Source organism: Thamnophis sirtalis, unplaced genomic scaffold, assembly GCF_051295495.1.
Source record: "Thamnophis sirtalis isolate CommonGarterSnake01/CBP01778 unplaced genomic scaffold, rThaSir2_p1.2 scaffold_5, whole genome shotgun sequence".
Taxonomy (NCBI): domain Eukaryota; kingdom Metazoa; phylum Chordata; class Lepidosauria; order Squamata; family Natricidae; genus Thamnophis; species Thamnophis sirtalis.
In genome coordinates this window covers 107,862,640-107,890,029 of record NW_028261385.1, presented here as the reverse complement: position 1 = coordinate 107,890,029, position 27,390 = coordinate 107,862,640, and the positions used below count along the sequence as shown (strand labels likewise).

The window sequence follows — 27,390 nt, the reverse complement described above, 5'->3', positions numbered from 1 at the left end:
TGCAAACATCCTCAATTTTTGAGACCTGATTTTGAGATTTTTTTTATCCCAAAGAAAGAACAAGCTTTCATAAATTTCTGTACCATGCAATTAAATAGTTCCAAATACAGTGTAAAATCGAAAGTACTTACATATCTCCCAGTTTAATAACTAGATTTCCAGTGCCTAAATAAATCAGTTCACAGATTCTTCTGAAATCCTTGGTACATGGAGGTTTATCTACATTGCAGCATTGCAGTCACTTTATTGGCTTTGATTAACTAGGGTTCTTTTTTGTCTGTTACCTTCAGACAAAAGGTAACGGTTTAGGATAAAGGTTTTAAGTTTTGTTTTTGGGTTCTCAATTCAATCTTGACTCCTGGTATTTTCCTGGACAGTCCTGGCAGTTTTCTTGACAAGCTTTTTGGATGAGGTTTGCCACTACCTTTTGGGACTGAAGGTGGCTTAAAGTCACCTAAGTAACTTCATACCTAAAGCAACCTAGAACTCATGATTCTAGCCTGGTGCCCTTAATTACTATGCCAAACTGCATATAAATGTTATTAAAGAATCAGGCATGCAAAGCTTGACAGTAAATGCACCTTCAAGGAAATAGTAACAAATCATGGGATAGTCAAGAAACATGACTCTTCTATGAGTAACCTGAGTGGCAGAAAGAAATGAATATAGAAACATTTTGTCTATAAGTTTAGAAAACTTGTAACTCTATAAACTGATCTTGCTCACATCTCTCAATTTGGCTGGGGCTGCTGAGAATTGTAGTTCAGGACAATTGGGAAACTACTTAGGTCTTGTGAAGGAGATTTTGCTGTCAGATTTCATTATCATTTTATTAAATACTTTAAGAAGGCATTTCTGAAAGATAGGCAGGACATGTAGTGAAATACGTAAACAACAAAAATATTGAACACATTGCCTTTTGCTGTTTTGATCTTTAAAATATCAGGAATGACATTTTTAATTTTATATTTTTGAGATAATATGGAAGCAGAAAATATATTTGACACTGGGTAAGGGGTTGAGTTTACCTTGTTCATTGCCAGGAAAATAACATGTTGAGCCATTTATTTATTTATTTTTCTCCAGGACACAGATATCATAATTTGGGATGTGATCAATGAGAGTGGTTTATACCGGTTGAAAGGCCACAAGGATGCAATTACACAGCTATCGTTCTTGAAAGCAAAAAATATATTGATTTCTAGGTAATTGTTCTCTTCACGTATTATCTGCCCCTCCAAGTCACACTGCAATTTTACTTAAGTTCAAAAAATTTGCTAGGAATTAAGGGAAAAAAGTTAATCCTGAAAATTAATTATTTATTAGGTCAGTTGTATTATTTGCATTGTAGACAGTTGGCTTAGTGTTAATACCTCAAATAAGATGTTCTTGCATTAATTCACCAAATCTGTGAATAAATTGAAGGAAACTTTAATTTTTTCTCTTATTCTATTGAGAAGATTAACCTGTAATTTATGCTGCATGAAATATGCATAGATGCTTCCTTTTGAAAATTAAAGGTATTAGTAAAGAACAGTCTACACATTCAGAAAGACTCTTAGTGTTAGAATAAAAATTGGCTTCATGTGTTTCACGGGTAAGCTAATTCTGACTAATTTTTTTAGCTTTGTCGCTTCCCATTGCAATAATGCATTGTCTGGAGAACTTTATCTATAGGTTTTAATTTATTCTGTACTGTGTATATACTTGCTACATAATAGGGGAACTTTTTGATGTAATGTTGTAATGGTGGTAATATTTTCAGTACGATTTATGAGGCAACATTTTCTTGCAGTGGAAAAGATACTGTAGTAAAATGGTGGGACCTGGATACTCAGCACTGTTTTAAAACATTGGTTGGGCACCGCTCTGAAGTAAGTAGAATGCAGATTTGCAGGTGAGAATAGTAGCAAGAAAAAAATAATGTCTTTTCAAAGTATAGGTAGTCCTATACTTTCAAAGTATAGGTACACTTGACAAGTATAAGTCATGATGCTCGTAAAATGGATTGGTCACATGACCAGTCCGTGTCCTTTTTGTAGCAGCCGTTGAACGAATACCAGTCGTGAGCTCATTCACTATGATACAATTTTGCCAAACCCTGAAAGTGCCAATTTTGAGCAAAACCATCATAAAATGTAGTGACATGATTGTGGGTTGCTGCAAATGGTCATACATGTGACCTTGTTGCTAAGCACCCAGAGTTCAGTCATGTAACAATGGAAAAACTTCAACCATTGAAACTTTGAATCCAGGTTATCAGTAGGCCCAGCGGTAGATCCATTGTAACATTGAATGGTTGCTAAGCGACCTGTAATAAGTTGAGGGCTATCTGTATATAGGTAGCCTTCACTTACTGACTGCTCATTTAGTGAGATAATCACAGGGACTTTCTTTTTCCACTTTATGTGCATTTTAAGAGACTATTTTTACAGATAGGAAGAATGTGTAGAACAGTGTTTCTCAACCTTGGCCACTTGAAGATGTCCGGACTTCAACTGCCAGAATTCCCCAGCCAGCATTTGCTGGCTGGGGAATTCTGGGAGTTGAAGTCCGGACATCTTCAAGTGGCCAAGGTTGGGAAACACTGGTGTAGAATGTTATTCTGAATTGCCTATTATAATGGGTAAGAATAGTGTCCTATATGCAAATAACTTTCATTGATGAAAGTAAAATAGTACATCGTGGTAAGCCCTAATCTTACCTTAGGGAATCATTAAATCTTTTTGCCTTTGGGTTTTCTGGCAGCAAAATGAGGAAATTAAACTTACAGAAATGAGAGAAGTAGATTTAGTTTTTAGTCTTCTCTGAAGAACGAGCTACTGTATTAAAATAAATGCTTTTGACATGCTCTTCCTTAGGTGTGGGGGTTAGTTTTGGCTTCTGAAGAAAGCCTTCTTATTACTGGGTCTGCTGATAGTGAACTGAGAGTATGGAACATCACATATTCCCAGAAGGCAAGTGCTCGATATTTCTACTGCTTGACCTGATCATTATTCACATTAAAGCTATTGTATATTATTTTTAGTGTTTTCAGTACTGAATGTAAAATCAAAATATAAATGCAAATGGAATAAAATAATATTCCCTTGCACTGGTATTATGCCCTATGCTTGGGGCAATTTATGTTATACAGGTAGTCCTCGATTTACAACTGCAACTCAGCCCAAAATTTCTGTTGCTAAGTGAAATATTTGTTAAATGCATTTTGACTCATTTTACGACATTTCTTGCCACAGTTGTTAAGTGAATCACTACAGTTAACATAGTAACATAGTTGTTAAGTGAATCTGGCATTCCCATTGACTTTGCTTATCAGAAGGTCGCAAAAGGTGACCACGTGACTCTGGGACACTGCAACTGTCATAAATATGAGTCAGTTGCCAAGGGTTGCAATGGTCGTAAGTGTGAAAAATGGTCATGTCACTTTTTTCAGTGCTGTTGTAACTTTGAACGGTCGCTAAATGAACTCTTGTAAGTCAAGGACTACCTGTACCTCTGGTGATTTTGGACACAGAGAAGTCTAATGTTGGTCCAGTGAGAAAAAGAGTCACTTATCCTTCATTAGGTACTGCTTTTGTAATGTTACCTGTTAGGGAAGAAAATTCCTTATCTAAACAGAAACAGAATGACCACAGGTGGGCAAAAAAAGCATGGCAGCAGGAGTGATTTCCAACTTACTGTCTGCTTCCCCATTGACTTTGTGGGAAATTGGTAATGGAGCATCAGAAATCACAATTACGTGATCGAAGCAGCATTGTAGCTATATGAAGATCCTTGAAATGTAATTATAGAAGAGTAATGGATTCCAGATTTTGTATGCATTCTTTTAAATTTGCAGGATTTGAGGTCCTGGATTCAAAAGGTTTAGCACTACGACATACTGTTTGCACTGATTGAAGGCTACAAAGTTTTAGTAGTACGTATATAGATGGAACTGAGCTCGCTTCTTTGACTGTATGTTTTGATTGCAGGGATCAATCCCTTGAGTTATGAAGCCATTTATTTTTCCAGGAGATACTTTAGCTCATATTACGTGGTTCCCTTAATTAAAAATAAATTAAGGTAGAAGCACTATTTTAACATTTCACTTTCATTGAATGTCATCTGTTTTGTAACTCTTGTAGTTCCTGGCTCTAATATACAGCTTTGATGGACGTGTTATTTTATTTACAAAGCATTTGTTTTTACTTTGGCTTTATGTCTAAGCATGCTATATACTTGAGATATTTAATAAATAAATAAATGATTTGTCTGCGGAAAGAAACGGTTTTCTTTAAGCCAAAGTATTTTATTCTTTTGGCACACTACATAGGACCAAGACTCCAATGAGCCTGAAAACAAGAGAAATAAAGGGCATGTTCAGAGCTTGGAAGAATCTTCTGAAGATGCACAAGATGAGGACCAAAATGAGGTATCTTTTTAATGTGTAGTCACAGTACCACATAATTTACTACATTGACCATACATAAATACTTCCATCTGAAGCAAATAGACAGGATAGATGTTTCTAATCTAAGTAGGTTTTCTATGTTAGTGCTTTTCTAGTTTCAAATACAGTAACTGAATAATATTTTGAAGGGCACAAAGTCATGATATCTTTTACAATCTTATTGGATGCACATGGTTCATACATAATGCTGAGCCATAATGTGGGTTGTTGGTGAAGAAATCACTGTGTGCCACTCATCTCTTAGTGGAGGATTGGTGTTAGGAATATAATCTAACGGTTGGGTTGGCAATATATAAATCATGTAGCAATGCTGTACCTGTTTCTTTAAATCATACTGTAAAATGTGATTAGTTGCTGTTTTCCTCAATCGGCCATAAGAGGGAGCCAGAAGGACTGTTAGCTCTCTGGTTTGTTAGATGCTGGACTGATCTGATCTGGGTGATTTGGAAGCTAGCTGTTAGCAAGTGCCATGAGCTATTGTAAGTTTCGCAACTGTTAGCAAACTGAGTACTGAACTGATTATATGATACTGGACTATGTTATTTGGATTATCCCTTAACTGAAAGACATTGATGACTGACTGTCTTATCCGTGTATGACTTGGACTGTTTGATGGACTTGATACCTCTATTTCCATGAAAGTAAAAGCCTATTTAAACTGCAGTGTCTCTGTATGCTGGTTTGTGTGTTCTCCAACACAACTCTCACAACGCTTCTCTGAACGTACTTGCTCTCCCAACGGGGAGCTTTCCTAACAGTTGGGAAGCTGAATCTCGGGGGGTGGGGAAGCATTCAGCTTCCAATATCTCTCACCCACATCTTGGTCTTTGGGTCTCTGGCTGTATCCTCCATTAGATCTTTCCAGCATTGTGGTTGTATAGGATCCTTCACTGAATGAAAGGGTGAACTGCAATAGAATGAATAGGAAGAAAAGAAAACAGCTACAGCAAACAGATCCATTATCAGATTGGAAAGAGTGCCCTGTGGCATAGAAAGAAACTCAATGCCTGCACAGTCACCTCTGACCATTGCAAACAAACACAACCAAGCAATTTCTGCCTGAAATCAATTCCCCCTTCCCTGCCGTTATAATGCTTAAAAAAAGAGAAAAAGCTTTGGAGAGAACAGATATCCTCTCCTTTTCATGATGAAAAAGAGAAGTGGGAAAGAATGCCAGTTTAGCTTTTCAGGCAGCTCTGCTACTTAGCCAGGTTCTTTTTTCATGTCTTCCTTCTATTATGTCATTTTGGCTGAGCTAACCTGTTTTTCTATGCTGTCCACCTTCTGTTAATTTTTTTGGATGATAACCATGGTTTTCTTTTGAGCCATTTACTGCTTTGTTTTCCTTCATGTTTGTCTATGGCTTTTTTTCCAAGAAGGGCACTGAGAAATGTAAAGCGACTGGACACCTTTCTTGGTCTAAAGCAGTGTTTCTCAACCTTGGCCACTTGAAGCATTCGCTGGCTGGGGAATTCTGGGAGTTGAAGTCCTGACATCTTCAAGTGGCCAAGGTTGAGAAACACTGGTCTAAAGCCACAGATGAACAGTCAAAACAATATTGTCATTTTCAATTGCTTGGCTGGTGGTAAATAATTGCTATTTCATTGTCTGTATTGCATGCATTTTATCGACTTCCTTGACATTTTGAGACCACAATTTTTAGTCCTCTTTCAATTAATTTGTTTTAGGGCACTGTAAGATGTGAGAAAGCTGGTTCCATCATGAGGGAAGGAAGGAATCGTGTTGTTGGTCTTGCTACTGATAGATCAGGAAGAATCCTTGCTTGCCATGTGAGTGGGAATCTTTTGGACCATTTGGGAGTACTGCCAGACCTCTGGCCTTGTAGCTATAGAAAGAGATTTCTGGGCCAGCAAGTTTCTAATTTATTTTGGTTTTTTTTTTTCCTTTAAGGGAACAGACTCTGTCCTGGAAATATTCTGTATCCTCAGCAAAGAAGAAATTCAGAAGAAATTAGAGAAGAAAATGAAGAAAGCAAGGAAAAAAGCCAAGTGAATGCAATACATTTGCTTTTTTATTTGTCATTTTTACATTATGTATTATTTTAAAACAATTATCCATAAAATGATCAAAATAAAATGGTAATGCTTTTAAGATTCAAGATACAACTTATGTTAATACTTCTGATTCATACAGAGGTGGTGTTTTTTGTTCCAGACAAAAGTCAAATGTGGAAGAAGAAGAAGAACTTGATATCAGTATAGAGTGCAGTCTACAGGAAAAGATTCAACGCCTTGTTAACATCAAAGCTTCTGCTAAAATCAAGTGGGTTTCAAGTGCTAAGGGTAATAAATATATTGTTTGTTTAAAAAGCAATCAAGTGCTAAAAAAAACCAGTAATATTATACAATAACTCAACTTTTATATAGTGTATTTAAACTATACGAAAAATTACTGATTGTAATTGTATGTTATCAGGGAGTTGGATAATCTCTGTTTCTCTTGTAATACAAACTCAAACTTACCACCAAGTTTAAAAAAAATTAAATATTTTTTACACTAAAGAAAACAAGAGAAGGAAAGCTTTTGTGTAATACAAAAGAAATATAATCAACCACAATCCTAGTCTTTCTCCTCTACCAAAGTATTTCTGGTGCAGTGGGATTTAATGTAGCTTAACAGACATTCTAAAAAAGAACAATGCACAAAGGATAGGGCCATGCAATTAAATACTAATTCAGCTGTTAAATGCTGGAGATATATAAAGAAAGCCAAAAACAGAGATGTTACTTAACCATAGGGAAAACCAACTAGGAGAAAGCTATAGAGGACTCTAGGTAGAGGCTGAACGTTGTTGGAAACGAAGACTCCAACATTCTGTTGTTATTCTCTGTCTTCATGACAGGATGGATATCATTTTTCCTATGATTGTTTTCAATAGTGGCTTTTTTTAAAGTTTTGCATACTTTTGCTCATGTAACTAGGGATACATGTATTTATTAAATAGACTTATATTTCTATGAAATATTCCTTTACATTTCAACTCACAGTCGTTCTGGGTGGCATGCAACATTAGAAACCCACAGTTTAACACACACACATACACACACACACTCACCAGAGGTGGGTTGCTCCCAGTTCGGATTGGGCAAACCGGTAGCATAGAAGCGTTGTGAGCATGAGCGAATCAGTAGTGGTGGGATTTACAACCCATCTCTGACACATACATACATACCTCAACCATCTTCTAGTGTCCAATTTTTCCAAAGATCAAAGATTCTTTTCAATGATTCTTACCCTTCCAAAATATTTAACTTGAGCTTCATTGTAGTATTTTCACTAAGCAGTCATTGTTATTATTCATCATTAGTGCTTCCACTACGGTTGAATAATTTGTTCTTCTTTGACTCAAGGTTTTTTCAAATATTGTCTCCAGCACCGCACTTCAAAATGTTTCTTTATTCAGTCATATAATATTTCAATAGGCAAATTAAGCAGCCTTATACATCCATGTTTTAAAAAGCTGTTCTCAGTTTTGAGGGATCTACACACTTGTGGAAACCTTAATATAATTCATAAAGCAAAAGTAAATATATTTGGTGTTCCCTTGTCATTTCCATCATCCATTGAATATTAACAATATGATTTGATTTTAGCATGTATGTCTGATAGTTCTCATTTCATATATTATTGAAGTCTGGATTGCAAATGAAGTTTATATTTATCTTTGTTGGCTTCTTTTACATATTATTCCTCTTAATTCATTTAACACTTAACATGGCAGTTACTGCTTTTTAAAATAATAAATAGTATTTTATTGAAACAGATCTTTTGACTTGATGCTGAATCCAAAAGGAGAACTGAAAGCCACCTTAATGCTTCAGAACAACAACATTGAATGCTACAGCCTGCAGTCATCAGAGCAATCTCCCCAAGTTGTGCAGACATCAAAGATAAACATTGGAGGTCACTGTACTGATGTTAGAACAGTGTCATTTAGCTCTGATAACATCGCCATCCTCTCTGCTGCTGCAGAATCCATTAAGATATGGAACAGGTATGAATCCTCTATGAACGCTGAAGGAAAACGTGAGTTGCAATCCATATTAACAAGGACATTTTGTTTAAATGTCTTCAAGTATGAATCTGAACTATTAATATGGAATCCAGGAAAATGCATAATATCTCATTATAGGCAGTAAGGCAGATATATATAGTAATACCGAATAGTATGCTTTTAAAATAGAAGGGTCACATTTACTGAGAATTCATCAATGGAGTTAGTTATCTTTGTGTTGTTGGATCTTTCCTATGGTGAGTTGTCTTACATTTGATGTAAACATTCTGGGTCACTGCAGTGCTTTGTACAATGTATAGTCAAATTGCATATTACTCTGCTCAAGATATTACAGTTGTCAGAGATTGTTCAGATTCTGGGAGAAGATTTTTAGTGGCTGCTAGTCCTAATTTGCATGTTTCTCCTGACTCCAAAATTTCATGACTCTCAAATTCAGTTCCTGGAGGGCCCTTGGAAATTGTTAGCTATTTTGTGAGGCATCTGGTTCTTCACTGTGGAAAACTGAAGCTACTGTACTCATCACCATCTCAGAGCCAGTTCACTGGAATACTTCCTGATTGATTAAAAAAAATTCACAACATCCATCTAATTTATGTTGCCTATTCTACTTAATTTTGGAGGTAATTCTAAAGCTGAGGAAAGCTGAAGTAGGTCGCTGTCTGCTGAAAGTTTTTGGGGAAAACAGTTTTTCAGTGGTTGCTAATCCTAATATAGTTGTTTCTTTGCAAACATCAGTGTTGTGTGATTCCGCCACCAAATGAAACCGGTAAAATGAAATCAGAGTCAGATATCTGGTGTAATTTTTGTTTGAAAGATCTATGAGTTCAGTTTAGTTTTATACCCAACACAAATTTCTAGGCTTTGGAAATTCTATGAAAGTCCCCAATTGTTTAATTGTGAAGGTAGCATTCTTGGCACAAGGATGACTTAGAGGCTGTACTAACATTCCAAAGCAGTGATCCCCAACCCCCGGTCCGCGGACCGGTGCCGGGCCGTGGAGTACCTGGCACCGGGCCGCGCAGCGGCCGGGGGCCATGATTGCTGCAGCGGCCGGGGGCCATAGTTTCTTTCTGTATGCAAATTAGGGCTAACTGGCACAAGGGGTGTTACTGGACTGCTGGTGGCACTCTGATGTCACCAGCGGCCCACCGCCCCCCTGTGTCCAGCGCCGCCCTTCTCATTCCTTTTCAGCGCTTCAGCGCTGGCCGATTCCTGAAAAAAACCTAAGAGCACCTGCGCAGCTACGTAGGGCTAGCGTAGACAGCGCTAGTAGCGTAGCCTTGCGTAGGCGCAGTTTGTGCTACGCTATCTACGCTAGCCCTACGCTTTAAATACAATAAAATAAAAGTTGTTTAATCAAAACAATCTGATATATAAACAATCAATGTGTCGTCGCGAACAACACCCCCCCACCCCTGTGCGCACTCAGCGGGCCACGGTAAAATTATCAAAGGCTGACTGGTCCGCGGCGATAAAAAGGTTGGGGACCACTGTTCTAAAGTAATTATGATACACCCCAAATTGGTTCACTACTATTGTAGTGTGTATGTAAACATGTGTGTGCATACTTAACTGTTTTTCCAGTTGCGTGTTGTGCCAGTCAGTTTCCCCACTGGTAGTATCTCATAGCTCTGTTTTGGCTAGCTTTTATAAAAGAGCTTTTTGAAGAGAAATCTGGGGTTAAATATTGTGCTAATCTACATTGATAACTTTTTCCTTACAATTGTGAAATTGTAAGAAATTTTCTTTTCCAAAAGTACCTCCAGCAAATGTATTTCTTGTGTGTAAAATGGATTACTTTGTTGTTTCTTTTCCCAGGTCTACCTTGCAGTGTATCAGGACCATGGAGTGTGATTATGCACTTTGCTCCCTGTTTGTCCCAGGAGACCGGCAGGTCATTATAGGGACAAAGGTAAATTGCTCATCCTTTCTGAAGCATTAGGATATCTTGTTAATAATGTTGAATGTTGAATGTTGATTTTATTTATATGCCGCCCTTTTCCCCCGAAGGGGACTCAGGGCGGCTCACAACTCAACCAGGGAAGTGGGATACAGACAAGAATTTAAAACAACATAAAAAACAATGCATGATTAAAACACAACAGTCATACCAATTCGAGACGGGGGCAACAGTTCTTTAGCCCCAGGCCTGTCGGAACAGACAGGTTTTAAGGGCTTTGCGGAAGGCCTGGAGGGTGGTGAGGGTTCGAATCTCCACGGGGAGTTCGTTCCAGAGGGTCGGAGCAGCCACAGAGAAGGCTCTCCTCCGAGTAGTCGTCAGTCGACACTGGCCGGCGGATGGAATTCGGAGGAGGCCTAATCTGTGGGATCTAATTGGTCTAGTGGAGGTAATTGGCAGCAGGCGGTCTCTCAAGTACCCAGGTCCAATACCCAATATCAAGTACCCTGGTCCAATATCCAATACCATGAAGGGCTTTATAAGTGACGAATAATGCCATATTTTTAATTTAAAAAATCATATCTACTCAATACAGAGCCATTACAAGTTTTTTTGAAGAACTTTTGCTACAGCTGCAGATTCGTCTTTTACAGAAGTCCCATCTTTTTCCTTCATGTTTCTTTTATGTATGGTTTACAACGGTGAAATTCAATTTTTTTTACTACCGGTTCTGTTGGCTTGGTGGGCGTGGCAGGGGAAAGATGCTGCAAAATCTCCATTCCCACCCAACTCGGGGGCCAACGAGAGGTGGCATTTACCGGTTCTCTGAACTACTCAAAATATCAGCTACCGGTTCTCTGAATATGGAGAAACTTTTCTTGCTTTATTCTCTTCCATCCCCAGTTGGGGTTATAGTAACACAGTTTTCATTCCATATAATGTTTTTTGTTTGTTTGTCTGTTCCTTTCATTGGCACTTGCTTCTGATATAATCATTAAAAAATTGTTGGTACTGATACCTGGTATCAATTTGTATACAAATTATAATTCATAATTTTTATTAGACTGGAAAGCTGCAGCTCTTTGATCTGGCTTCTGGATGTTTATTGGAAAGTGTTGATGCTCATGAGGGGGCTCTGTGGTCCATATCTCTTTCTTCAGATCAGGTAGGACAAGTTTAAATTTGTTCCTTTTTATATGATAGAGTTGTGTTCAAGGTGACGTAATAGCTTGTAAGAAGACGGCTTTTGGGGGGATGGAAAGGCATAGTAGTTCTCTTATCTACTATAAGGATTGTTATCATCTTCCAGCATTCCGTGGTATGCTGTTGTGCGAACAATACATTTCTCTATGGCAGTTGGTAGATCAGTGATGGGTTTCAAAAAATTTTTGAACCTACTCTGTGGGTGTGGCCTCCTTTGTGGGAGTGGCTTGCCGGCCATGTGACCTGGTGGGAGTGGCTTGCTGGCCATGTGTTTTCTCTCTCCTTTTGTCTCTCTGTCCCTTTTTCCTTTTTTTCTTTCATCTCTCTCACTTTTTCTTTCTTTTTTTTCTTTCTTTCTCTTTCTCTTTCTCTTTCTCTTTATGAGTCTGTCTGTGTGTGTGTGTGTGTGTGTCAGTGGTGGGTTTCAAAAAATTTTGGAACCTCTTCTGTAGGTGTGGCCTGCTTTCCGGGTCCACTGGTGGAACCTCTTCTAACCGGTTTGGTAGATTTGACGAACCGGTTCTACCGAACTGGTGCGAACTGGTAGGAACCCACCTCTGTGGTAGAGCCTGGAATGCTTCTGATGCTGCCTAATTCTTGTTTGCTTTTTGCAATCCTTTGCAGACCTTGTGTTTAATTGGAGTAATTACTTAAAAATAAGTTATGATGATTTTTCAGGTAATATATCAGAGTTAGTAGTTTTTTTTTAAATTAACAGTGTGAAATAGTATAGTAGTTGATAAGGCAAAATGGAGGGTAATCATCTATAGGCACAGAGTCCAATTTAGAATTTGGATTGGTGAGGATTTTAGTTTTCATTGCAAAAATGTATTATTATGGAAATAAGCTACTGATTGATTTCCTAGTCCAGCAAAACAAACTGGCTGGGATTCAAAAATCTTTTAATGCTGCTTCTTTTCTAAATAATCTTCAGTGTGATTAGTCAAGAAGAAGATGGTAGATCATCATAAATGGTTGAGGAGGAGAAGCAGTAAAAAACAAAAATGAATTGGTAATGGTCTGCAAATGGTAGTGTTTTCAGTTCAACTCACTGGCTTTTCTGCACATAATATGCTCTTGAAGAGCGAATAAAGCAATTTAATTCTTCTGCTGTGTCATCTTTTATATATAGCAAAATTGACCATGCTTAGTTTTAAGTTAAATTATTTTCTCCTTCAGCGCGGTTTTATAACAGGAGGCGCAGATAAATCTGTCAAGTTCTGGGAGTTTCAGCTAGTGAAAGACAGAAACAGTATCCAAAAGAGGTGAGAGTATTTTACTAGGAATTAATAATATTTGAGCTCTGAATTTTATTCTCATAGTATTGTTGATGCATAGAGCTTGCTAGCATGATGTAGAGCTTTGTCCTTTTTGAAAACATTGGATACAAATAATTTTGCATATCTTTTGGGCTGTAAACTTTTTCTAAGACATCCTACCTATTGTGTTGGTGAAATAAATACTATGCATATCTTTTATATTAATCTCTCTTATACTTCTTGCACCAAATTAATACTTTTATTGGTAGGATGAATATATTTGAAGACTAAAAACATGACCATTTTTATTTAAGCAGGATTTTTTTAAAAAATATTTAAAATGATAAATATTAAGTGTCCTTTGCTTAAACATTTGGTTTCTATGGAGTTCCTATTAGAACTACATTTTACCTCTGAATCAATTTCTTTATTAGATGCACTGAGTTAAAGAAACTTTTCAATATAAATGGGTATGAATTTAATCATTTGGGGAAATATATACCATATTTTTCAGTGTATAAGATACACTTCCCCCCCCGCAAAAAAGTGGGTGGAAACGTCTGTGCGTCTTATACAGCGAATGTTGCCGAAGCCCACCCACCAGTTGGCTCCCACCCTTCGGCCTCTGCCTCCCAGCAATTTGCCTCCTTGCAGCAAACAGCAAACAACCTAGTCAGCTTGAGCACAGCCCGACTTAGCACAAGCAGCTGATTGCGGTTAGATCAGCCTCCTGGAATACCGCCTATCAGCTGTTCCAGGCTGCAGGGATTGCCGCCACCATTGCCACCCATCGCCGCTTCCATGTGCCCAATTTTCAACCTGTTTCAGTCAGCAGGGAACCCCAATGCCTGGAATGGGCCAAAAATGGGAGACGCAAAGACCGAAAATGAGGTGCGCAAAGGCAAAAAACAGAATGTGCAGAGGCTGAAAATGTGGTGTGAGGCAGAGATAGGTGGCAGTGGTGATGGGTGGTGGCGATCCCTGCAGTTTGGAACAGCTGATAGGTGGTGTTCTGGGAGGCAGATCCAACCATCAATCAGCTGCTCGTGCTAAATCAGGCTGTGCTGAAGCTGACCAGGCTGTTTGCTATTTGCTGCAAGGAGGAAAATTGTTGGGAGACAAAGGCAGATTTTTTTTTCTCCCCAAAAGCTAGATGCGTCTTATAGACTGGAGCATCTTATAGTCTAAACTACAGACTAAACTGGTTATCAGAAATAGACCTTTTATTGCCACTATTCTGTCCTATTTAGTAATTCTTTGGCCTTGTTGTAGAGGCATTTTCTCTGCCTTTTTTATTGTGAAAGTGGGGTATGGCACAGAAAAGTGGAAAGTAGAAAGAAGCAACTTTAAATTAGATTGTTGTGCAGATTATTTTTTGTGGTCCGGGAAGTAGTTTTGCAAATGGGAAAGAGTGGGATAATTCCACTTCTGCAGCTGACCCAGGGGGCTGGATGAAATCAATGCAGGATACTGATGTCGCTAGTGCCAGTTAAGGCCTGTTCCGTCATGCAGGCAAAGGGAAGAACCAGTTTCTCCCCTTTCATTTACGAATCTAACTGTGCAGTAAGAATCCATATATTTTACTTATCCCATCCTAGGCTCTCTGTGAAGCAGACACGCATTTTGCAGCTGGATGAAGATGTTCTCTGTGTTCGGTACAGCCCCAATCAAAAATTTCTGGCCGCTGCCTTATTGGACTGCACTGTAAAAATATTCTACACTGATACTCTCAAGGTAACCAATACTACCCGTAGTTTGGATATAAAATTAAGGGAAGTGATGGAGATTCATTTTAGGCATTAAAAAAATTACACTCCTGTAATATCAAGGAGCCAGCTATACAATGAGTTAATTCACTCCTGTGACCAAAGAAAAGAAGGATGTGATGGCCATATCTTGATCCTATTTCACTCTAGTTGCTTTCTTGTTCCTTCACTTTGCCAGAAATATCGTACTTTTCGGAGTATAAGTTGCACCGGAGTATAAAACACACTAAGGTTTTGAAGAGGCAAATTAAAAAAAAGGTCTTGCACTCTGCAAACCTCCCAAAAATGGCCTGTTTTTCGCGAAAACGGGCCTGTTTTTTCTCTCCAAAAAAGTCATGAACAGTCTTTAGGGAGCTTCCAGAGTGCTCCTGGGGAGTGCCCCTCCCTGCAAAACAAGCAAAAAACTGCCCGTTTTTCACTCATTTCTGCCTTCCTCAGCCCCCAGGAGCTCTCTGAAAGCCTACAGGCTCTGCACGGCCATTTTGGTGAAAAAGGGGGGGGGGGTTTCAGGAGGCAAAAAATTCTGTATTCAGTGTATAAGATGCATCCAGATTTTCAGCCTCTTTTTTGAGCGGAAAAGGTATGACTTATACTCCGAAAAATACAGTAATTCTTTTTCTCTATAGTAGCTTTCTTTTGTGGGTATCTGTCCCCCCCCCCCCCCAGTGTTTTATTTCATCCTGATTTTAATTACCTCTTTACTTCCTTTTCTTTAAACTAAAAAAATCTAACCAATTTTTTCTGTCGGTTTCTTTGTGGAGTATTTGAAGAATGTGGTTCACGAAGTCAAAAACATCCTTGAAAAATGGGGGTGGGACAAGTAACAAAGACCTTGCTCTAATCATGGCTACAGCTAAGCAGAGGTGGTATGGGCTTTCATAGCCAGTATCTGTTGGGTAGTGTTGGGCTGCAAGATTTAGCGACCTTGAAGCCCAAGGAGTACAGATTTCCTGATGACTGCTCTCATCTTCAGAGTGGTCTGCTACCAAGATCACAGCAATTGAGCAAAGACTGACTGAACTCCTGCCTTTATAGCCAGGTGTGCTGGCTATAAACAGAATTGCTGCAGTTGAAAAATAATGTAATTTTCCCAAAGGGCATAATTAGCTCTCTCTGTAATTATACTTTAATACAGACAGATGATATTTCTGACAGTGCTCTAAGTAACAGGGTCTAAGACAATTGAGCTGAAAGAAAGGAGAAAACCCTCAAGAGCACAGATTTAGTTATTTTCTGATGCTGTTGAGGATGCCACTGCACTGCAGTGATGTTAGTTAATTGTTAGTCCTCTTTTGAGGGATGAATTTAGATAATTTTTTGTCAGCCTTTTATGTAGAAGCTTTGGAATAATCTTTGGCCAACAATCTGATTAAATGTTTTAAGGAGACTTACTAAAAATAGTGAAAAACTGATTTGGCTCCTCACTCCAAGAGAAAAAAGAGGGGAAAAAAACCTGTAGTCCCTCTTTTGAAACATCATTTTTTCCCTTCTTTCCCTATATAAAATGTAATCCCTAACTTCACTGTGAGCCCTACAACTGGAGAGCCTAGCATGAAACAGGGTGTTAAAGTTGCTCATGCTGAATTTGTCACGAAAGCAGGCATGATGTACACACCTTCCTCTTTTCCCTAACAGAACAGGCTAAATCCTGCAGTACCACAAGAGTGTTTGGGTTGAACAGTTGGTTAACCCCAAATAAAAAGCAGGACTTAACGTGTCAATGAAAGCTGTAAAGAAAGATCTAGGTGTTTACTAACACTGTACTTTTTAAAATGTGTAACTGATGTCTTCTCGGTTTCCAGTTTTTCCTTTCTCTCTATGGCCATAAATTGCCAGTGCTGTGCATGGATATCTCTTATGTAAGTATCCCATGCTTTGGAGATTTTGGGGGTGGCTTTATGCTGGAAGATGTTTGTGTAAGTGTCTCTGTGGGGTGTTACCTTATCCATGTTAGTTTATTTATGTGGCATGTACCCATTGATGTTGAGGGCTGATGTAATAATGTAAAAGTTTCTCATAACTCGAATGAACTTGATTGATTGATTTTTGGTCTGTCACGAAATAGTGTTGCCTGTCAACACTAAGCAGGTATTAGTAGTAGTATGGTAGTAGTAGTAGTAGTATTAATACCTCTGTATTAATCAAGATCTGTATAGATAGAACCATAATTGAGCCTGAAAATACAGTTGTAAATTATGGTGGTCATTAAGTGATTCACCAAATGACACAATTTACAATATTTTGCAGCAGTTGTTAAGTGAACTCTGTGATAGTTAAGTAAACCCTTACTCCCCAATTGGAGGTCGGTGTTTTTTTTCCAGAAACCAGAAGTAAAAGCTGAAAACAGGCAACACCCCCCCCCCCCCACACACACAGCCATTGGATCTTCAAAGACGGACCATAAATAATTCTAGGAAGGTCCATTGTAAGTTGAAATGATTGCTAAGCAGTCGATAAGTGAGGACTACTTGTGCCAAAAAGAAAACTTGGGTCCCTGATGACAATTAATGATTGTTCCCCTTACCTGTTTTGGAAAACAGTGCAGGATTCTGTTATGTTCCAGAAAAAGGTACACATACATGTAAGTCTAGATTGAACTGCAGGAATATCTAACTGATAAGGTTCTTTTCTCTCTTTCATGCTGAAGGATGGAGCATTAATTGCAACAGGCTCTGCTGACCGGAATGTGAAAATCTGGGGCTTGGACTTTGGGGATTGTCATAGGTCACTTTTTGCTCATGATGACAGGTAGGACAATGGGAATTGCGAGATCCCTCGATAAAGGGTGAAATATTTTACACTTCTGAAAGAAATCCATTATATTGTAGTCTCTATAGAACTACATATGGCACACATACTGCATTGTTCAGGGCAATGAATCTTTCTGATTAGAGCTCCTTAGGTATCGTCCTTTTTTCCTTTTCTTAACTAACAGCTTTTGGCATCAAGCCACCTCCGTTGAAAACAACCTTTTCCACACTATTTGAAATTCTGTTTGTGAAGCTGGGCAGATTTACAGCTCCTTTGAAAGATTCAGTTATAAACACTACACAATATTTTGTGGTCTTCCATTTATGGTAGAGGAGGGATTTCTTCAGACATTTTAACAATACAAATGTGCACTATATTTTGAGCTTATAATGACTCCTTGAAACATGAGTTTCGTTTCGGGCAATTTTTTCCCCATGAGCTTGGTACAAAATGTAGCTTTTTCAACTTGCAGTAATTAGACTGGAGTGTTCTTTTATATCTTGCCACTGTTTTCTCATTAAATTATCTTGGTTTACATAGTAAATTTTAAGAAGACGACTCGGCAATTTCTCCCCCAAAACACGAACTTCAATTTTAAAAAATTACAGGATAAAATATATTAATGTAGCCAACATATACTGGATCCATAAATCTTTATCATACAACATACACTGAATTCATAAGTCTTTATCAGCATGCAGATCTTAAGTATCTTCTTCCCTTTTAAAAATACTTCCCATGATGTAAATATGTGAATGGGAATTTGGAAATAGTAATGAATTTCCATATCTTCTCACAGTTAATTATTTTTCTTTCATTCTTTAGTGTAATGTATCTTCAGTTCGTTCCAAAGACCCACCTCTTCTTTACAGCAGGAAAGGACCACAAGATTAAACAATGGGATGCCGATAAATTTGAGAATATCCAGACTTTAGAGGTAAAATAAAAGATCTTTAGAAATAGACTTCTCCTGAAATTTGCTGTGTATGTGCATGTTTGCATGCGGTCCATCTGGAAGTTGTAGCTAGTCCAGCATGTGGTGTGAGCAGTGATGAAAATGCTTCATTATGTCCAAGTGGCCTCACTATTCCATATGTGTGCTGGCTGACACTAGGCTTCCAAGTGTAAATCATGGCATCAGTTATCACCTCACCCATAAAACATTTCATGGCATAGGGCTTTGCTACTTGAGAACTGCAATGTTTTCTAGTGGGACCCAGGAAGTATGCCTCTTCTGTCACAGTGCCCGCCCCTTGCTCCCCTCAAGAAGCTATTGAAGATCTGGTGGTTCTCCCAGGGGTTGGCAGGTTAAGCTCCCATTGGATGGATTTATATGTCTCATATTCGGGCTACTTATGAATGTGTTACTTTTTAGAATATCATTCTTACTTTTAAAATTGTAGTTTCTCCATGTTGGGTAGCCTCTATACTGATAAATAAAAAAAATAATTTCTTCCATTCCCTATAACTAACCACCTGTCTAATTCATAGGGGCATCACCAGGAAGTGTGGTCCCTGGCTATCAGTCCCAATGGAGATTACCTTGTCTCCTGCTCTCATGATAAATCATTGCGCCTCTGGGAAAGGACAAGGGAACCCCTTATTCTGGAGGAGGAGAAGGAAATGGTAAGAAGTAATCAGAACTTCTCTCTTGAATCTGTTTAGCAGAATTCCAATCCCAGATCTTTTTATGTATACATTCATATGTACTTGCATTATTAGGGCTTTTTAATGAGTTCATTGGTGGTCCCCTACTTGCAAACATATCTATTAGCTCAATGCTGAGGCTTTACATTGAACAGGCTGTACTGTCAAGCTATTGGTTTAATAGGAAGAAGTTGTAAATTTTTATGTGGGCTGATCACTCAAAAATATTTAAAGGGAAACTGCAGTTTTGTTCTCTGATATAGGGTCTGGAATCATCATCTTATAAATGTCAATGAGACAAAGCATATATGTATTTTACAAGTAAAATAAGTTTGGTTTATTCAGAAGATTTAATCTGAGGGAGCAGCACAAGTTAGCTGCTTCTCCCAAACATGTATTATTTCACAATATAGGACAACTCAGATTTCCAAGTTCCAGGGAATAAATTTCACTTCAATTAGTAAAATGTGAGAAGGGGCATTCCCCTTTCTCCACCCCACTGCCTGTTTTTCTCCTCTTCAAAACCTTCCTCAGATGATCTCCCTTGGCTTCAGAGAAATCTTGGAGACCGTCTGCAGATGGGAAAGAGGCCTCAGCCATGTATAATAAAACATGTAACTTCTCAGTAGGGAATGGGGAAACGTCCAGGAGTGGGATATTCTCACAGCCAATATCCCACTTCTGGACGCTTCCCCATCCTATAAGAATACAGTTCAGGTAAGACCAACTGTCAATCTCTCTCAGTTGTGGCATCTTATAACCCTACCATGTTAGAAGAGAACATTTATAGCTCAGGATTGAACTGTAGGTGCTCTTTGAACTTGGTGGGTTTCTTGCAGATGTTTCTTTACCAAACTAGATAACATAATCAGACTGAAAGTTCTGAAACATCTTCATGAAAACCACCGAGCTCAGCCTCCACTGCTAAGTTACTTTATAATAAATTAAGCTGTTATTTTATTGCTATATAAATTTCATTTATATTGCATCTTTGCTGTAGCACTCATGCGGGTCTCCCCTACATGTTTACCTTTCTTGGTAGGCTGTTGTGAGCATAATAAAATTGGGGAGAAGAAAAGCAAATATTCTTGAACTGTTTGAAAAAAATGGATAGAATAAAAATTCAGAGCTAGTTGGAATGAGCCGGAAATGGGAAAAATATAAGCTTCCATGGATACTCTGGATCGGGAAGAATTGTTTTAATATTTTAATATACTTGGATATGGTGACACACAAGATACTTTTCTTTCACAGCAAAGAGAAATAGAATATGAAGATAGTATCGCTAAGGAAGATCAGCCAGTGGTAAGCAACATCTATGTGGACTGTTTTTTCTTCTTCCTCAAGCTGCCTTTCTTGGGGGCCTCAAGATGGAGCTGAAGCAGCCATGGGGACTGGAACAATGGGATGTTTGGTTGCTGTTGCCAACTGGCTGACTAGTATTTCCTGGACTGTCTTTCTCCTTCATATTTGAACTGACTTTTAGGTCAGAATTAAAAAAATTCTGGGAAACTTGCAGAAATGAATAATCTGAATGCTATTTTTTCAATTTACATGTATGTTTCAGTAATTAATTTTATTGGAAATCATAATTATATACCCATAGGCTTTTTTAATAAAATATTTCAGATTCCCCAAAAAGGAATCTCTGCTAAAAAGTTTACCCTGCATTTGATTCTAGTACCCCCCCCAATATATTCAGTTTGATCTACCTTTATTACAATAAGCAGAATTAAGCATACAAAGCTCCTTCTGTAATCACCATAAGCTTTCAAACTAACTCCCAGTTCACACTTTCCTGCTTCTTTTTTCTAATCCAAGATTCTCATTGCTGCATGAATGTAATATTTAGTCTTTTGGTCACAGAATAGCACATTATTCTTTCTTAAGTTAATATCGCATTCGTTTCTTGATTTGATTGTCTCAGTTCTTTATATTGCATGCTAATATTTAATTATTTTTTAGAAGTTTGTAAGAGCATATGGACACACACAAACAGAAGACAAAGCAAATACTGTGCTTTCAGAAACAAAGCAGAAATTATTTTATTTCAGCTGGAGAGCAGCAATCACTAACACTGCCATCCCTGTCAACCTTATGCTTTTTATACCATTTTGTTTATCCTAAGCTTTGTGGTCCATAAAAAATCTAAAAGTATTTTCCCTGAGCTATCACAGAATTTATTTTTATACAAAAGATATAAAATTCAGATACAGAATCGTAGATATTCAAATCAAAATGGACCTAAAATTTTAGTAGGCGTATTTAGATTTCAAGAGATGTACCCCTATTTTGCATATGTTAATTTTAAAATACTTCTGTTTCTTCCCAGGTTCCTGGGGAGATTCAGGGTGAGGCTGGATTAGCCGGGAAGAAGACCATTGAAACTATCAAGGCTGTAAGTTTATTTTTCCTATAATTTTCTACTAAAAGGGAAGATTCCTTCTTTTTTTAAAAAATAAATAAATTGCAAAATATTCATATTTTTCCTTTAAAAAAAACCCTCTACATTGATCACTGATTAGAAAACTGTTCAAATTAAGTGCAAACTTTCTAATGCATGGAATTAGACTATTTGTCTCTGTGTGGTTTCAATGGGAAGTAGACCTATGAGTGAATAAGAATCAAAAACTCAACTTCATCTCATTTTTCTACCAATTGATCAATCAAGAGAGAATTATTAATGTTTCCTTAGACACACCTTCAGAACTTTAGTTAGTGCAACGGCAGGATTTGAAGCTACTACAGTATGGCATACGGACATTCCCTTCCCTAAAACATAAAATGCATTTCATATTTTCCAGCATTGCAATTGTAATGACTCTAGATTGCAATTATTTGCTCTGTTAGACTTTTCTATTTAATTACTACCATGTGTTTTGGGGTGTTTTCTTTTTCCTCTCTAGGCTGAACGAATCATGGAAGCCATTGAACTCTACAGGGAGGAGACTACGAAACTGGAAGAGCACAAGGCTGTCTGCAAAGCTGCTGGAAAAGAGGTCAGGAAGGAACAACTTATGTTTTCTTCAGTGTAGTGTGAGCAAACCTATTTATTATGAGACTGAATACTTACAGAACTGAAAAGAGACATAACTTTGCATTATCGGTCTTATACATAATATTCATCTGATCTTGGTATCGTTGAGATCCATGTTCTAAAGTGGATAAAAATGCATTAATCCTTTACAGTGAAAGGTTCTTCCCATTTGATGTAGCAGAACCATCCAAATAATATGCTAAACCCAACGGATGCCTAGGAATGCAGGAAAAACCCCAATCTGCTATTATTTAAATTGGATTAGATTTTTCCCTTCAGTTTTCATCCTTGGCCAAGTTGAAAAGAAATTTAGAAGAGATCCTATTTATTTATTTAGCTTATTTATATAGCTGCCTATTTCACAAACAACTGACTATGTGGCGTACAACACAAGAGTTGAAAACTCCATTACAGTCTAAAAAAAAAGCAGATAAATAAACACATGAAACCCAAGAAATGGGAGGACAAACATATCAGCCCACCTTCCAGGGTCCCCTGGGATCCCTCCTTCCCTCTGTCTCTCCCACAGGTGATAAAAAAACCAAAACATTTTACAGTACACTTCAAATATTTTCAACATCTATTTTCTCTCTCTCTCCAGAGAGAATAATGGGCTTTAAGTTACAGGAAGGCGGATCCCAAATAAGTATTACAAAAAATTTCCAAAGGGTGAGAGCAGGGTCATGCTATAAACAACTATCCAAAGATGTAGTTGGGTGCCTTTCATTGGTTGCTATTGAGGAGGAAGCTGTACAGCCATCTGTCAGGGAAGCTTTAATTTGGAGTGTTGGACTTGACATCTGAATGGCCTCTTCCAATTCTTATGATAGGACATAGAACACTGTCCTATCCCTAGGGGGAGTGGGCTAAAAGCTCACTTGAAACAAACATGGCCTTGGATATTTTCTTTGCTTCAGACAGGAAAAAATATTCTTCATCAGTGAGCGTTGCAAGGTTCTCAATGCAAGGCTTAAGTTTGGAAATGGGGGCTGAGTATATGCTAATTTGATTGCCAATAATTGTAGTATAATTCATTGTGGAAACTACCTCATCAGTGTTTGTTTCTCTCTTAAGATATTGCTACTGTTTAGTACTGTTTAATACCTGGTACAGAGTATTGGCGCTAGTGCTTCATATTCTCTTCACATTTGATTCACCACATGTTATCTTCCATGATTTGCTTCTGTTGTAACAGCTCAGATTTGAACGTGCATGCAAAAAATGAGTTATTTGGAGAGCCATGATCCTGTCAAGGATCCTTACTGTTTGCTTATGTGTTTAGTTGGGAAGGGTAGAATAAATGTATATTTTATTAAACTGAGTGGATTTGAGACATGTTTTATAAGAGCTGTTTCTTTTTTCAAGTAAGTGAAATGATGCATTTAATTTTTCAAAACAAGATATGTTAGCAAATTACTTTTGAAATTTTATATAAGTTGGTTATTATAACTCATTTTATTTCTTCAGGTTCCTCTTCCCGTAAATCCAATTCTCCAGGCTTATGGCAATATTTCAGTAAGTCTGCTTTTAGTCATTTGAAGGAACTTTCTTGGCATAAAAGATTGGATTGGAAATCATGTGTGTGTGTGTGTGTGTGTGTGTGCATTTCTTTTCAAACTTAGTATTCCTAGCATTTCATGCTTTGGTAACTTAAAATTTCCATAAGCAGTATAACCTTAGTACCATTTTGGGAGCATCTTTAGGGCTGCCACTTACATTCTCTCTTTTTTGTACAGAAGCAGAATTATTTGAATTATCAATCTTTCTGCTGAATCCAACTGTTTTCTTTTTTTAAAAAAAGTTTTCTCTTTAATCATCATTTTATTTTTCATCCAACCTAGAACTAAGGAAAAATTCCTGACAGTTAGAACAATTTAATCAGTGGAATGATTTGCCTCCAAAGGTTGTGGATGCTCCATCACTGGAGGTTTTTAAGAAGAGATTGGACAACAATTTGTCTGGAATTATTTAGGGTTTCCCGCCTGAGCAGGAGGTTGGACAAGACGAGCTCCAAGGTCCCTTCCAAACTTTTATGCATGTCAGATAGATTTCACATGCAAACATTTTAAAAATTGGTATATTTGCAAACTTGAAATTAAATTTATGTGTTCATATTTCTGCCTATTAAAAACTTTTTAATAGACCTGTCTCTTAAAAACTGTCTTGTTCTTACAACTTAGTAACTTACTGTAAGTAAGAATAGAAATTAGATACAATAAACCTTACTTAACTAAAGGAATCTTCAAGATACTTTGCCTTTTCTCACATTTACATTTTGTTTTGCTATAGTAAATCGGGCAGCTAATAATAAAATATAATTGATTACTTACATCCACCTTACGTAGTTCTTGGGAGAATAGACAATAAAGCCACAATAAAATTAATTTCCAAAAGGAGTTGTGTAATTTTTTATTTCTGATTTCTTTACAATATGTTTTTCAATTTTTGCACTTACAAATTGGTAGATATTGGTAACAGTTCTGTTTACAATAATTATTTCTTTGAGATAATCAAAGGAGCTACCAATATGTACCAATTATTAAGCTCCAACACAATTGGTAAATATAATGTAATTTCAAGACAGTGGAATACTATCTGTAAATTATTATTAAGGGTAAATTCTTGATTATTTGCTGAAATAAATAAAAGAGAATAAAGAATTCTAAGTTACCTCATCAAATCTGAATGTAAGGTCTTTTCCCTATTTATTTAGAACTTCTAAAAGACCTTATTTTGATGTATGCATTGACTTCTGATAACTTACATTTTTAATGTTTTCCTTAGGCAACTGGCCCACATGATAATACATTTATTTGAGCTCCCATTGGGGATGTGATTATGAATTGAGATAGTCACTTCTCTGTGATAATTGTTTGTGTAGTAAGATACAGAGAAAAATAATATACATCCTAAAATCTCTGAGTGAAAGTTAAGAATCTGAATTATTTATTGTATCTTATGATGAAATTATTTTTCTTTTTCCTTGCAGCCTTCTGCATATGTATTGGATGTTCTCAAAAAGGTGAAATCAAGGTGTGTTTGTAGAAGCTTCTTACCAACAAAATCTTGAATTTCTTAATAGCTTGTCTAATGGGAGCTGCTAAGATAAAAACTAGAATGGTCTCAGCAAGTTGAATCTACTTTGTATGAATCCCATGTTCTATTTTCATAAGCTGTAGTTTTGTCAAGCTTCCAAGTATGCTGCATTAAGAGAATGTGCTCTAATAAAGTACTGAGTGCTAATGAATGTGTAGCATTTAAAATATGATAATATCCTTGGAATCCCATGATACAGTGTATGTTCTAGGTCTTAATTAGATTTAGTTTTACTGCCCCTCAGACATTGTCCTTGGCTCTAATGATCAGAGTAATAAGCAGGCATATCATTGGAAGCATGTATACAAAAACATTTTTTTTGCAATTCTCTTTCTCCATTCTCTCTCACTATGAGGAACGAAACATGATTTCTGAGTGTTAAATGGACCATAAAATGCAACTAATTTACTTCTAGAGAGCCAGTTTATTCAAGTACTTCTATGCAAATTGCCATCTTTTCTTTTATGGCTGTGATTATAAATGGTTCTAATGGTAGAAATTGCCCTAGAATTTGGATTGGCAACTTGTAGTCCTCCATATTGTTGGATTGCAATTTCTATCATATTTTTCCATAATGGCTAAGGCTGCAGCTCACACATATGTTGCCTGCCTCTGCTGTGAAATGAAATTAAGCCACATTTCACACAGGATAAAGTTTCTCAAAATTTCGCTGTCTAGAGCCCATTTGAGCGGCTAGTGTTTCAGAAAAAAACCTTCAGGCATTTGCCTCTAATTATTATGCAGCTGGCTTCAAGCAAGGAGAGCAAGGAGACCAAACAAGACTGAGAATCGGAGGTTGAACCAGACCTGCCGTTTGAAACCATTGATTCAGCATGATTCCTATTTTATTTATCAGCTAATTCTATTTCTTGGAAAGAAGGCAGTAACAGTGCTAGGAACCGTTTAAAGTATGCCTTCCCTTTGCCTTGAGCATCTGCTTTTCTGCCTTGATAAGAGAAAAACATTATTGCCAGATTTTCTTTTTAATGTTGTTGGTGCATGATATGGAAATGATGATCCTATTTCTCTCTCTCTCTCTCTCTCATAGTGAATTGGAAGAATCCCTTTTGGTTTTGCCTTTCTCCTATGTGCCTGACCTTCTAATGCTCTTCAGTCAATATTTCGAATTGGGTCTAGAGGTAGAGTTGCTCTGCCGGGCTCTCCTGTTTCTGCTCAGGTAAATTGAAGGATTTTTCTTTTTAAAAAAATCAGGTATATTACTATTTTCTTTTAAGACTGAAACTGGCTAGCTTACAATTAGGGGTGTCAAACTCAAGTCCCGTGGGCAAGATCTGGCCTGTGGGGTGCTTAAATCTGGCCCATGCGGCTGGCCTGAAAATAGCAAAGGATCAGCCTGTGGTGCCTCTGGCAGCCAAAACGGGATTCAGAGGGCCGCAAAAACACCCACCCACCAACCTGCGGAGGAGAACTAGAATGCTGATCTGGCCCTCGAAGAAATCCAGTTTGACACCCCTGCATTAGATTAATATGGGGAACCTAATCAAAGTTTGGTATGCTTAGAAAGCAAATTTGAATTTAATTTTAAAAAGTCAATAGCACAATTTTGGTTCTGGTTTAGTCACTAGAACATAAACACACTGGTGAAAGTTTCTGGTTAGCCATTTCATCAAATTCATCCCTTTGTCTTGTGCTGTAGTCCAATACTTCACATTCTTTGATATCTTGTAATTGTCAAAGTCTGACAATATTTAACAGTTGTTGTTGTAGGCAACCCTGATCAGCATGCACATTCAATTACAACTGAAAAAAATGCTGTTTACTTTGTGAATTGTTTTAATGTTGGTAATAATAATTATAATATAAATTTGTCAGTGCACAACATATGTACAATGAGATTGATTGAGTTCCCTCAGTGCACCTCCCCCTCCAACACAATACAAGTCATTATTATATATTATACCACATTATGTGGTATAATCAAGACTTACTGTATGTGTGTGTTTGCTCACTTGCTTGTTTGATTTCTGAGTAGTGTGCAAAAATCAAGCACAACAAAATGTACCCCACAATAAGATTAAACTACTAATGGCTATATAATTCATTAAAAAATGTTATTTTTTTTAAAAAAAAACAATGTAACTCCATGTTGTTAAGGCTGGATGAAAAAGGTGTGTGTCTAAGCCCTTCTTAAAGGCCTGTGGATTGGCATCTCTCTATTCCATTGAGCGTGAGCTCTACATATGAGGTCCCATCAGGGGGAGAGACTGACCCCAAGTAGTAA

At 37.4% G+C, this 27,390-nt stretch overlaps 1 protein-coding gene across 1 annotated transcript in view; it reads left to right on the top strand.

The window, feature by feature from the left end:
• The window catches only part of WDR3 (WD repeat domain 3), a 32,238-nt gene that overhangs the window by 2,674 nt on the left and 2,174 nt on the right, over positions 1 to 27,390 (top strand). Inside the window, exons 3-24 of the mRNA XM_014068833.2 lie at positions 1,087 to 1,205; positions 1,796 to 1,874; positions 2,862 to 2,957; positions 4,316 to 4,414; positions 6,142 to 6,243; positions 6,365 to 6,462; positions 6,629 to 6,736; positions 8,238 to 8,468; positions 10,308 to 10,401; positions 11,453 to 11,554; positions 12,772 to 12,857; positions 14,450 to 14,585; positions 16,420 to 16,476; positions 17,265 to 17,365; positions 18,194 to 18,305; positions 18,860 to 18,994; positions 20,270 to 20,320; positions 21,348 to 21,413; positions 21,922 to 22,014; positions 23,520 to 23,567; positions 25,042 to 25,085; positions 26,197 to 26,325. Coding sequence (XP_013924308.2) covers positions 1,087 to 1,205; positions 1,796 to 1,874; positions 2,862 to 2,957; positions 4,316 to 4,414; positions 6,142 to 6,243; positions 6,365 to 6,462; positions 6,629 to 6,736; positions 8,238 to 8,468; positions 10,308 to 10,401; positions 11,453 to 11,554; positions 12,772 to 12,857; positions 14,450 to 14,585; positions 16,420 to 16,476; positions 17,265 to 17,365; positions 18,194 to 18,305; positions 18,860 to 18,994; positions 20,270 to 20,320; positions 21,348 to 21,413; positions 21,922 to 22,014; positions 23,520 to 23,567; positions 25,042 to 25,085; positions 26,197 to 26,325 — 2,186 coding nt within the window. The remainder of the gene's footprint in view (positions 1 to 1,086; positions 1,206 to 1,795; positions 1,875 to 2,861; positions 2,958 to 4,315; positions 4,415 to 6,141; positions 6,244 to 6,364; positions 6,463 to 6,628; positions 6,737 to 8,237; positions 8,469 to 10,307; positions 10,402 to 11,452; positions 11,555 to 12,771; positions 12,858 to 14,449; positions 14,586 to 16,419; positions 16,477 to 17,264; positions 17,366 to 18,193; positions 18,306 to 18,859; positions 18,995 to 20,269; positions 20,321 to 21,347; positions 21,414 to 21,921; positions 22,015 to 23,519; positions 23,568 to 25,041; positions 25,086 to 26,196; positions 26,326 to 27,390) is intronic.